We start from the raw sequence: 13,374 nt of genomic DNA, 5'->3' as shown, positions 1-13,374 counted from the left end.
TTTCATCTCAAGTGTCACAGTGGTCTTATATTGGCTTTCTAATGTAATGTTTATGAATAGAGGAAAATCCTTGATAGGTTTCTTTTTTCTGGTGTGTTTGACTATTCATACTATAAAAGGAAAAGAAAAGGATTACCTTCAGATTTTAACACATAAAGGATTAAGATATTTAAGTGTTTTGGGGGAAAATTTCTATAAGCATGATTGAACTTTTATTTCAGTGCTCTGTCAGTGTTTTGTATAATAACTTTGTGTTTTGTGTAAATAAGAAATTTGTGTCTCTAGTGAAAAACTTAATTTTTAAATGTTAGTTATTCCTCATTAAGTGGTTAGCTTACATATCCTAGAAAGCTTTAGATGTTCATTACGATTTAATTATTGAGGGAAAAATAATAGAAAATTTGCTTACAAACCGCTTAATGAGTTTACCTCATTTGCAACAGGTTTAATTTAAAAGCCATAGTCACTACAGAAAATGTTATAAAGAAATAAATGAAACTGTCTTTATTGTGAGGTCATGTTACTCTACTTGATATATTAGAACTTGGATTTTAATCCAAGCTTTAAATGCTCAAATTGTTCTGCCTGTAAATTTTGCTTCCTTACCTTTACGTATTTTGAAAACAATCTTAAGCTTTTTCCTCAACTTTTTGTGCAGTTTTAACAAATTGTTTTGAGAAAATCTCAAAGACATAAGCAGATAATTGCCACTCTAATAAATCCTTTAATATTAGAGAAGTTTGAATTATAAGGTAAATTTACGTCTAAAGAATTTCTTACCACAAATGCCAAAAGAGCCACAATATGACACCATTTTTGCAGGTAAATACTCACAGTAGAGGATCTAGTTTGTGAATGTTTACAGCTTTATAGCTGTGTTGTCTTAAAAAAAAAAAAGAAAAAAAAGGTGTGTGTTTCCCATTCTTAGGACAAAACTGAGTTGGCTTTCCAGAATGGTTTTCTGTATTCTGTAAGTAAACAGAATGATTACATTTCCACCAAAAAAAAACAAAAAAGGAAAAAAGGAAAAATTTTCTTAATTTAACAGCAGACAGTCCCAGATCCAATTTAGCCCCAGGTGATAAAGTAAGGTTTAAGCACTTGTAGTTGGAAACTGATGTTAAACTTTTTCAGCTGTATATATACATATATGTATATATATAGTGTTACATGCTGTTGTTCTGAGTAACGTTTATTGCCCTTTTACCTTTTTAATTTTTTTAAAAAAGATTTTATTTATTTATTTGACAGAGAAAGAGCATGAGAGTGAGCACACAAGCAAGGGGGAGCAGCAGAGGGAGAGAGAGAAGCAGGCTTTCTGCTGAGCAGGGAGCCTGATGTGGGGCTCTATCCCAGGACCCTGGGATTCCTGGGATCATGACCTGAGCTGAAGGCAGACGCTTAACAGACGCTTAACCGACTGAGTAACCCAGGCACCCCTACCTTTTTAATTTGATCTAGCTATGACAGAAAGCTTGAGATATATTTGAAAGTTACAAAAGCATAAACATTTTGCACTGTATACACACATACATATATATGTACATATTTGAATGGGGATATATATGTGTATATATATGGAATATATATGTGTACTTGTATATACGTGATAAGTGCAGTGAGTAAAAAAAAAAAACTAAGAATAAAGGAATAGAGAGGGTCAGAGTCAGGAAAAAGCTCTCTGGAGATTAACATGCTGAAATTTGAGCATTTATAATAGTTTACTCTGTAGTTAAGTCTTTAAAATATCAAAACAATTGTGGAGTTTTTGTTTAGGGTTTTTTTTAAATTACAGTACATTTACTTTTAATGTGAAAATAGCTTTTTCGATGTTATGAATTAAATATTAAACTAAAAATTTAGGCATTTACCATAAATCACATTGTTTATACTATCATTTTCAGAAATATTAAGGTAGGTTAAGATCCTAACAACCCCAAATAAAAGTTTTTACTAAACTAGGTAAAATATTTTAGACAAACTCTTGAGGGTTTTGATTTCAGGAAATCAGTAATTTAGCACTGCTTTATTACATTACAGTAGAGATTAATCAACCTTAAAGGTAATGTAAATAATTTTTACTTCTTAAAAGGTGTTTTTATTATAGCATTTTATGTGTTTTTGTCCTCATCTAACGAGGGAAAATGTTGACATGTGTAATTCTACTTAAAGGTAATTAGAAATATCAAGGGATCTATTTAATTTGGGAGTATTTTTTCTTTAATACTGATCTAGACTGTGACAATGAAATTCTTTAACTTCTGTGTTTACTGATCATTTTGACTTAATAAAAAGGTTACAGTTATACCGTGGCAGATAAATCATTTAAAGATGTGGTTTTTGAAAAATTTATAGTAAAGATTTAGCTTTATAAACGAAGTGTTTTTTTCTCTTGCTAATATGAGCTGGAAATGAATGGCTTTCTTATTGCTGATAGAATATAAAATACCTAAAGTTATTTTATAGACCAGAATTATTTTGATAGAAAATATTCTGAGTTATAAAAAACATAGAATGTCTCTTAAAATATTGTTCAAATGCATTTTATGAAGAAAAGATTAAAAGTTATGTGATTCCTTTTTTAAATTGTACCCACTTAAAACTACCAAGATCAGTTAGGTGCTCTATACCAGCATTGTCCAGTAGAAATATGTGGACCCCATACTTAATTTAAAAATATTTTTTAGAAAGTAGAGTTAATTTTAGTAATACATTTTACATAACCAAATATGTCTGGAATGTTTTTTTATGTTATCCATACAACAGTTAATGAGTTATTTTTATATTCTTTTAAAATACTGAGTATTTTTTTAATTTTTTTTTTTTAAGATTTTATTTATTTGTCAGAGAGGGAGAGAGAGAGAGCACAGGCAGGGGGAGCAGCAGGCAGAGGAGAAGCAGGCTCCCCACTGAGCAAGGAGCCTGATGCAGGACTTGATCTCAGGACCCTGAGATCATGACCTGAGCTGAAGGCAGATACTTAAACGACTGAACCACCCAGGCGCCCCTGAGTATTTTTTTTTTAAATACTGAGTCTTTAAAATCCAGTTTGTATTTTACATTTACAGTATAAGGCAGTTTGAATTGACCACTTCTCAAGTGGTCAGAATGGGATGTTACTATGTGAATTAATTCTGTAATAACATTTCTGTTGTAGTTTGTTGTTCAGTCCTTATTTGTCATCTGAAACAAGAGGCAGCAAACTTTTAAACATGTGCAAAATTCAAAAGTGGTGATGTCTGTATAGTTCAGTAGACATTGGTGATCATGCCACTATGTTTGAGAATATTGGAGTTGAAAACTTGGTAGTTGTGAGCTACCAGCTCTTAAGAGTTTCTGTTTGGGCATACAGATTTCTTGAAGACCATCCTTAGGCTTGGTGATTTGCTAGAAGGACACAGAAATCAGAGAAAAGCAAAGAAAAAACTCATGATTTATTACAGTGAAAAGACACAATAAAATCAGCAAAGGGAAAAGTGTATGTAGGATAGGAGTCCAAGAGAAACCAGGTGCAAGTTTTTAGTTATCCTCTCCTAGTGGAGCTATATGGACAGTGCTTCCTTTTTCCAGCTACCTTGTATGACAACATGTGCAAAGTGTTGTCAACCAGGGAAGCTTACCTGAGTCTTGGTGTCCAGGGTTTTCACTGGGGATCAGTTACATAGGCATGGAAGTACCCATATGACTATCTTAACTACTCTGTCTCCACCAGCTTTCCTTATGCTTCCTCTCCTCCCAGGTCCATCTGATAGTATGGCTCAAACCGTAGGCATAGAAAAACAAGACATTTACCGTATGGCCCAAGATCTTAGGCAAACAAAGAGACTTACCAGGCAGGGTATTCCAGGGGCTCGAAGTTACTTCTCAGGAGTCTATCACAGTTAAGTCTTTTCTTTGGAATGTGCAGAGTTTGAGCTCCCTCCCCCGCAACCCCGCACCAGCCTTGTAGAGTTACCTCTTTATTGCGCAGGGTGATTTAGATCCTTACAAAGGAGAGTGTCTCTAGTATAAATTCTTACAGTGACAGAAGGTAGATGAGATTGGCCATAGCTCAATTTACATTAAATATCTAATATGTTTTAAACAAATGGCATGGATTACTAACAAGGTACAACTATTTAAGGGCTGACTGAGAAGTAAAGAATCTAGCATGTAGGACAGCCCTACAGTAACAGGTTTCTTAGTTGGAATCAACTCTTATATTTTACTGACTGCCTCCTATAAATTCACCTTGCTTGGTGAAATACATATATTATCTATTTTATTTATTTGTATTAAAAATTTAATTGGAATATAGTTGACACACAATGTTAGATTAGTTTCATATATATAACATAGTGATTCAACATCTCTCTATGATATGTTATGCTCACCACAAGTGTAGCTACCATCTGTCACCATACAACCTTATTCCATGACTGGAAACCTGTATCTTCTACTTTCCTTCATCCATTTTGCAGCCCCCCCATTCCCTCTGGTAACCATCCATTTGTTCTCTGTATTTGTAGGTCTGATTCTGCTTTTCATTTTTTTATTCAGTTGTTTTTTAGATTCCACATATGAGTGAAGTTAAACAGTATTTGTCTTTTTCTTATTTCACATAGCATAATATCCTCTAAGTCTATCCATTGTTGTTGCAAATGGAAAGATTACATCCTTTTTTATGGCTATGTAATATTCCATACCACATCCTCTTTTTTTTTTTTTTTAAGATTTTATTTATTTGACAGAGAGAGACACAGTGAGAGAGGGAACACAAGCAGGGGGAGTGGGAGAGGGAGAAGCAGTCTTCCTGTAGAGCAGGGGAGCAGGGAGCCCGATGCGGGACTCGATCCCAGGACCCCGGAATCATGACCTGAGCTGAAGGCAGATGCTTAACGACTGAGCCACCCAGGCGACCCCATACCACATTCTCTTTATTCATTCATCTGTTGATGGACACTTAGGCTGTTTTCAAATCTTGGCTATTGCAAGAAATACACTATACACCAAAAAGAATAAAATACCTAGGGTTAAACTTAACCAAGGAAGTGAAAAACCTGTACTTGGAAAACTATAAAACATTGATGAAAGACATTGAAGACAACACAAACAAAGGGAAAGATATTCCATACTCATTGATTAGAAGAATTACTATTGTTAAAATGTCCATACTACCCAGAGTAGTCTGCAGATTCAGTACAATCCCTATCCAAATACCAACACCATTTTTTTAATAGAACTAGAACAAATAATTCTAAAATTTGTATGGAACCACAAAAGACCCTGAATAGCGAAAGCTGTCTTGAGAAAGAAGGATAAAGCTGGAGGTATCACAATTCCAGATTTAAAGATCTACTAGAGGGGCGCCTGGGTGGCTCAGTCATTAGGTGTCTGCCTTCAGCTCAGGTCATGATCCCAGGGTCCTGGGATCGAGCCATACATCTGGGTCTCTGCTAGGCAGGAAGCCTGCTTCTCCCTCTCCCACTCCCCCTGCTTGTGTTCCCTCTCTTGCTGTCTCTCTCTCTGTCAAATAAATAAATAAAATCTTAAAAAAAAACTGTAATAATCAAACAGTATGGTGCTGTCACAAATATATTATCTCTTTTAATCCACACCTAAACCTCCAGTTTTGCCTATGATAGAGCAACTTGTATTATACTAAATATCCTGTGGAGAACTATTTGACATGTAGGAGGAAAAATGAGTTTGAAGGCATCTCATAGTGCTTTGAAGTTAGTCACACCTTGAGGAGTCAAGATTCAGGAGAGAAGGGAGAAATAGATATATTCTGTGCTGGTTTTCCTCTTGAGGCATTTTCTAGCTCAAGTTATTTTGGATAAGACGATCAAAGCTGAACATTGTAGAAGAGATGAGCAAAAAGCAACTGAGGAAGTTGAGTGGAGCTTTCAGTAGTTTTTTTGTTGTTCTAGCCCTGCATTTGTAGCTGGAATCCTTTGAAGAGGGGCACACCATAGGAGTGGGAACAGATCAGAGGTAGGCCAGTTTTAATGGTGTTTGAATCCCAGTCTCATGCCAGCTCAGTCCTTGATTGGATTGCGGTGGTCTGCTCCTACTCTGACTGCTTGCTAGAAAAAAAATTAAATCATCTCTGGAAGAAGGTAACATAATCTAGAGCCTCTACACTTTTCATACATATTTTTATGCAGTCATTACATACAATGTGTAACATTCAATTAAAAATTATGAGGCATACATGGGACCAACAGAGATAAATCAACAATAGAAATAGGTTATGCAGACTCTGGATTACAGACAAGAGCTTTAGAATACTATAACTAATCTATTCACGAAAAGAGAGTGAGAAAATAAGTGAAATACTTAGAGATTCAAAGTAGTCACCCAGAGCTGGATGGTAAAACATGTATTTTAGCATAGGGGAGTTATAAGGCTCTTACTTTTAGTCAGGCTAATGGTTATAATATGTTTGTAATCTGGTAAAGTTGCGCATCCCAAGTAAGAAATAGTAAATTAGAAAAGAAGTTGCAAGTAAATTATTGAGGTATTTGTTTTGGCGGCAAATACCTTGTTTGATTTTGAGACTCTACTATGAATCATACCATTGCTGTATGTACCACTAAGAAAAAGAGGCTGTCAATTATATTTTGACATCCCATTAATTACAAGCTACATCCTAATTTCAGAGAGGTTAAAATGTGGGAGGAAAGGTGATCCTAGTTTTAAATCTTAGTTCTCTCATTTATTGTTCATTTGACTTCGGTCAGGGAACTTCTTTGAAGCTGTTAGTTTATTTGTGAAAATTGGATAGTATAGCTGCTATAGATAGTCTAGTCTTTAGAGTTAAGAAGACTAAATGAATTAAGCGATATGAAAGTGTGTAGTACTGGGTATGCATTTAATACTATGAATTTGGCTTTCATTTCTTCCTTCTAAAACTCGGCATTGTTAGGATAACAGGAAGAAGTTCCTAACAGCTGACCAGGGGAAAAAAAAACAAAACAAAAATGCAATATATTGGTTAAATAAGAACTTAAAAAATTCCTGTTGGAGCTATTTAATAAAGTGTCAAACATCATTCTTTATTCTCTCTCCAGCCCCCTTCACTTCTCCTGTCCCCCCATTTATATATAAAGATATCACTGACAGCTTCCAATGTGATGATTGATATTTATAATGATGGGACCTATGCATCAAAATAGTGTTGATATTTTTACTATATTGGTTTTTAAAAAGCACATTTTAGGAAAATTTCTAATCCTCTAAATTCAGCTGTGATGCTGCAAACCTCCATTTTTATTTAGTTTTGTAGAATCCCTGCTCTACTGATGATACTGCATAAATAAAGCATTAATCAAAGTGACTGAATCTTGAAGGGGTTGGATTTTGTGATGCTGGTTGCCATGAGAATTCCTGTTTATATTCCTATTTTGAAGGTTCCCATTAAACTCAGAATGACATTTTTCTTGAGCTTTAAAATATTTAGAGCTTTAATTTTGTGTTCATTCTGTTCTGTTCTTTTAGGATTTTTCAAGTCACATTCAGTTGATAGGATGAAAAAATTTAAGAGAAGGCTATCCCTCACTCTTCGGGGAAGCCAAACTATTGATGAATCATTGTCTGAATTGGCGGAACAAATGACTATTGAAGAAAATAGCAGCAAGGATAATGGTAAGTATTTGGGGCTGGGGAGGGGAGGAGGGAAGGAGAGATGCTTCCGCCTTTTAATTACTTTATAAATTGAATGTGAATTTACTTTTCTGGTAAGTTCCTAATAGCTTCCTTTTGTTTATTTCTTTGTCTTATTCTCTAGTTCTTAGGAAACAGAAGACTATGTGACTTTTGCTTACTTAATTATTGGAACGTTTCACTCTTACTCCAGGAGTGTTACTGTACCTGGTCTCTAACCCTTATGGATTCTCCTGTCCCGTTTATCTATTTTTTATTGTCTCTTAAATAAGAATACCTTATATAATACCCTAGTTGTTAAATAACTATTTTTAAGTTAACCTAAGTTAATACAGCTTAAAAGTGTAGTAAGTTTGTGAAATTCCTGTTTGAGGCTTCATCATAGTTTTATAACATTGTATATGCATATGGACTATAGATGACAAGGTTCATGATGTGAGTGAATCTTACTCTTTCCTTATTTTATATTTACTGCAGAGTCTATCCATAATATTGAGAGCACTTAATAGTAGGTAGGCATACAGCATTTCACATGTTTGACAGTTCTTTCCACAGAGGTTGATATAAAATGGAAAGAACTTGTTTAATTGAGTGGATTAAAATGTAAAATCCTGATGAAATTTATAGAACAAGGCTACATATTCAAAACTGAAATAACCTTAGGGATGTCATTATAATAACCGGGAAGGAGTTATAGGAATGACTGCCAGTATGTCATGAAGTACACATTCTCTGGCAAGCCTTTCTTGCCTGTACCTGAAATTCTTCTGTTAGAAATTTGTGGCAGTGGGTGAGAACATGAATACCCCTACCCACTTCTGTTGAATGCACATGTCTTTGTTGTGAGAGAGGGAAAGGTATAAGGTAAAGGGCTCTGAACTTTAAGTTAAAAGTCATGGATTGGAATTTGGGATACTCTAACACACTTATACCCTTATTAATTAGTTATATGACTCTAATTTATCTTACTCAAGCTTCAGTTTATCTCTTTTCTCAGAAGGATCATCATTTACTCAAGTTTATCTGGCTAGTTGTAATAGGGGAGAGGAGACATAGATGAATTGAGTAGAAAATTTAAAAAATAATGATTTGGATATAACTTATGTAGGAGGGGGACACGTTTTGCATTTGGGTCAAAACTCAAAGACAGTTCTATGTCTTACTTTTTTTCTTTGTGCCAGGAGCAAAATCCTTAATTCTCTCTCAAATCCCCTTTGAATTCTTGGTATTTTAATTAAGCCCTGTGTATTTTTTTTTTTCTTTTAGAGGGGGTGGGGGGAGGGGCATAAGGAGAGGGAGAGAGAATCCCAAGCAGGCTCCACGCCCCAGCATGGAGCCCGATGTGGGGCTCAATCTCAGTATCCTAAGATTATGACCTGAGCTGAAATCAAGAGTTGGATGCCTAACCTGACTGAGCCAGCCAGGTACCCCAATAAATGTCTTAATAGTATTTTAAACATATCACAGAAAGTTAAGATATTTCAGGATCTTGTCTAAGTAGCTAACCTTACTCTAATGAGAAGATATATTAAAATTACTGAATTTGATGGGGGGATTGGTTACAATTTAAATATGAGGGAGAAAATAGATCACAGTCATACTAAAAAAAAAAAGCAAAAATAAGTTTTATTTTATATATATTATTTGGAGCTTTCAACTGCAGCTACAACAAAAATTACTTTTTTTGACAACTGGAATTGTTCAACTAAGAAAACTGCATCTTTATGTTATTATGTAAACTTAACAGAATGCCACTTCTCATGATTATTTAGAATCTGAAGAAACCTTAAAAGGCAAAGATTGAAATGATGTAGTTTTCCAGATATTCCAGTTTCTTTTCTTTACTACTCAGTCTGTGCACTGGGTCAGTTTATTATGTTGTTTAGAGTCAGCAAGCCTAGTTGATGGATATTGTGAAACCTTGTCATACTCCCAGGTTTTTTCCTTTCTTCTGATGATCTGATACATGATAGCAGTGACAGTTTTTTTTACAATAGTGGATGACATATAGGAGGTTGTAAGTAGTGCTAACTCCTACAAATAGCAAAGGTCCATGAGAGGATGAGGTTGAAAGCACAGACTATGGATGTATGTAGGGTATGATTAGGATCAGATATTAACAGTGTTTATAAGAGCAGGATTAGGAGTAGGGAATGACGAAGAGTCCAGGGTGGGCTAAGAAATTGCATGTTCCTGGGGCGCCTGGGTGGCTCTGTCGTTAAGTGACTGCCTTTGGCTCAGGTCATGATCTCAGGGTCCTGGGATCGAGCCCCGCATCGGGCTCCCTGCTCAGCAGGGAGCCTGCTTCTCCCTCTCCCACTCCCCCTGCTTGTGTTCCCGCTCTCGCTGTCTCTCTCTCTGTCAAATAAATAAATAAAATCTTTAAAAAACAACAACAAAAAAGAAATTGCATGTTCCTGCTCAGAATAGTTCACATAATCAGAAGACCCAAATGAATAAGATGCATAAAATCCTAGTGATTGCCATGTTATGATGTTAAAAATCATTGGGAAGTCTTACTTGAACTAACTACTTTGTAGAATAAGAAAGATCTGTTTTTCATATAGATTTCCATTACTTTAAAAAATATTGTGGTAAATTATACATAATGTAGGATTTACTATTTTAACCATTTTGAAGTTTCTGGTTTTAGTGACTAAGCATTAAGTACATTCACATTGTTGTGCAACCATCACATCACCACCATCTATCCCCAGAAGTTTTTCATCATTCCAAATTGAAACTCTATATCCATTAAATAATAGCTCTCTGTTCTCCCCTTCCCTCAGTCCCTGGTAACAACTATTCTACTTTCTGGCTCCATGAATTTTCAAGGTACCTCATATAAGTGGAATCATACAATATTTGTCCTTTTGTATCTGACTTCTTTCATTTAGCATGATGTCTTTAGTTTCCATTTTTTAAAATGCAGCATATTATCTTCTTGAATTGCCCAATCAATTGCTATCATACTCTTGAAATGTTGGAATATTTTACGATTCATGAGCCCAATTCTCTTTTCTGTACACTCTCCGTGGGCTGACGTTATCCAGTCCTATGATTTCAGCTACTATGTATATGCTGACTACTTCTAAATCTGTATTTCTAGTCAGGATTTTTGTCTGGATCTCTAGATTCATATCCAAATATTAGTTGGCTTCTCCACATAGATGTTTAATAAGAGTCAAACTTAATATTACCAAACCAGAATTCTTGATTTCCTTCCCCCCAAATCTGATTCTTTTCCAACTTCCCTCGCTTAACCTAAACCACTTAAAAATAAAAACCCAGGAATTATCCTTTATTTTTCTTTCTCCTTCACTGTTCTGTTTCCCCTTCTCCCCTGTTCTGCCATTCTAGTTTCCTGTGTATTTACAATGTAAATAATTTTTAAAAACTCACTATTAATGATAGTAATTTATATGCTTGATAACATGTTTCCAGCTATTGTCCTTTTACGTATTATTTATTTTTTAACAGAGGCTCTGCTGTAGCTTTAAAATTTTTCTTTAGATAGATGTTTTTAATATAGGTCCTCACTAAAAGCTGGATGGGGGAGAGTATGTATGAAAGTAATTTTGCAGCCATGTCTGCTCGCTGTTTGGTTCTGTCTTTATAATATATCCTAAATTTGCCTACTTCTCTCCATTCTAGTCCAGGCCACCACCATTTGTTGTTTAGGATACTGTAATAGTCTCGGGGCACCTGAGTGGCTCAGTTGGTTAAGCGGCTGCCTTCGGCTCAGGTCATGATCCCAGGGTCCTGGGATCGAGTCCCATGTCGGGCTCCCCGCTCAGCGAGGAACCTGCTTCTCCCTCTGTCTCCTGGCTTGTGCTCTCTCTCTCTCTCTGTCAAATAAATAAGTAAAATATTTAAAAAAAAAAAAAAAAAAAAAAAAAGGATACTATAATAGTCTCTTCCTTCTGTTTCCCCTCTTGTTGATTCCCTCTCATCTGTTCTCCAGCAGTACCAAGAGTGATGTTCAAAATTTTTAATTTAAAAATTTTTTTTTTATTTTTAAAGAATTTATTTGAGAGAGAAAGAATGAGAGAGAGAAAGAGAAGGAGGGAGAGCACGAGAGTGGGGGAGGCTCAGAGGGAGAAGCAGACTCCGTGCTGAGCAGGGAGCCTGATGCAGGACTCAGTCCTGGGACTCTCCAGGATCATGACCTGAGCTGAAGGCAGTCACTTAACCAACTGAGCTACCCAGGTGCCCCCAAATTTTTAATTTTTAATAATTAATTGATTCAAAGGAAGTTGCAAACATAGTACCGAGAAGTTGCTTGTGCCCTTCTCTTTGTTCCCTCCCTTGGTTACATCTTTCTTAACTATAAACCATTATCAAACCCAGGAAATTAACACTGGAATAAAGTGTGAGTATAGTTTTGTGTCATTTTATCACGTGTAGATTCGTATAACCACCACTGAAATCAGGATAAGGAGGTATTCCATTACCAGAAAGAGATCCATTTTATGCTACCTCTTTATAGTTATTCCACCTCTTATCTCCCACCATCCCTGACCCCTAGGAGTGATATTTTTAAAACATGAATGAGATCATGAGACCTGTTTCAAAGCTACCATAACTGATTCCCATCTCAGAATAAAATTTGAACTTTTATGGTTACATACAAACATGCCTCTTTCTCTGAACCTCACTAAATAACATATATGTAGTACAGCTACACTTGCCTTCTTTGTGTTCCTCTAACACAGTGTTTTCAGAGTTTGATCCCTGGACCAGCGATATCAGCATCACCTGAGAATTTGTTAGAGATGCAAATTTTTGGATTCCATGTCAGATCTGAGTCAGGAAGTCTGTGGGTAGGGCCCAGCAATCTTGTATTTTAACAAGTCTCTGAAGGTGATAATGAAACGTGCTAAAGTTTTACTCCTGCCACATGTCAACTTTTGCAGTAGCTTTAACCTCTGGACTATCTTTTAACTCACCGTCACCTATCTTTCCAAGATTGGCTCTTTCTTGCATTTATATCTTTGTCAAAAATACTTCTACAGAGAGAACTTTACTCAGTATCCAGTGTACAATAGCTACTCCTTTATTTTCTGTCATCTCTCTTTTGCATATTGCCTATCATTCTGATGTTTTTCTTATTCATTAGTTTCTTATTTGTTTCCCCTCCATAAGATCTTATAATCTTAGAGAGTAGTACCTTGCTTGTTTTGTTCACCTGTTGATGCCCAGGACCTGGAATAGTAGGCACAAAATAAATAAATGGCCTCTGAATAATTGAATGTTTTTTATGATCTCCTTTTTTTCTCCTATATTCATCAAGACTGTAAAGCTCTAATCCCTAGGATGACTTTACAGAGCAACTAAAACATGTTGTCTATAGGCAGAATAATTTTGTATTTTATTATGATTCTAGATATGAAATATTATAACCTAGAAAGAGAAAATTTTTTCTTATATGTTCTAGCTTGTATCCTACACTGTTTGACTATTTAATTTTTGCACTTTTTCAGATACCCCTTCCCCATTCATTATTAAATCATTGGTTATTTTACTAGGCTTAAGATCCCCCAAATCTTTGATCAGCCAGCTATTGCCAAGGAATGTATAGGCCATAGGAAGCTTTGGACAGATATTATCTATTACTAGTTAGGTACTTTTCCTTTTTCCAGTCTGCTGTTCTACCCAAATTAGATAACTTGGGCTCTATCTGAGCCCCAAGGGCCCTTTGGCCCCATCCTCCTTTTCCCACCTTAT

At 35.5% G+C, this 13,374-nt stretch overlaps 1 protein-coding gene across 2 annotated transcripts in view; it reads left to right on the top strand.

Moving 5' to 3' along the window:
* Window positions 1-13,374, top strand: part of CDK17 (cyclin dependent kinase 17) — a 110,540-nt gene that overhangs the window by 62,701 nt on the left and 34,465 nt on the right. For both annotated transcript variants that reach the window (XM_032416855.1, XM_032416856.1), the window contains exon 2: window positions 7,483-7,629. In XM_032416855.1, coding sequence (XP_032272746.1) covers window positions 7,512-7,629 — 118 coding nt within the window. In that variant the 5' untranslated portion in view covers window positions 7,483-7,511. The remainder of the gene's footprint in view (window positions 1-7,482; window positions 7,630-13,374) is intronic.

This window comes from Phoca vitulina, unplaced genomic scaffold, assembly GCF_004348235.1.
Source record: "Phoca vitulina isolate PV1807 unplaced genomic scaffold, GSC_HSeal_1.0 scaffold19, whole genome shotgun sequence".
In the NCBI taxonomy this organism is placed as follows: Eukaryota; Metazoa; Chordata; class Mammalia; order Carnivora; family Phocidae; genus Phoca; species Phoca vitulina.
The sequence above is the reverse complement of the archived record's forward strand: the minus strand, read 5'-3'. Positions and strand labels throughout refer to the sequence as shown.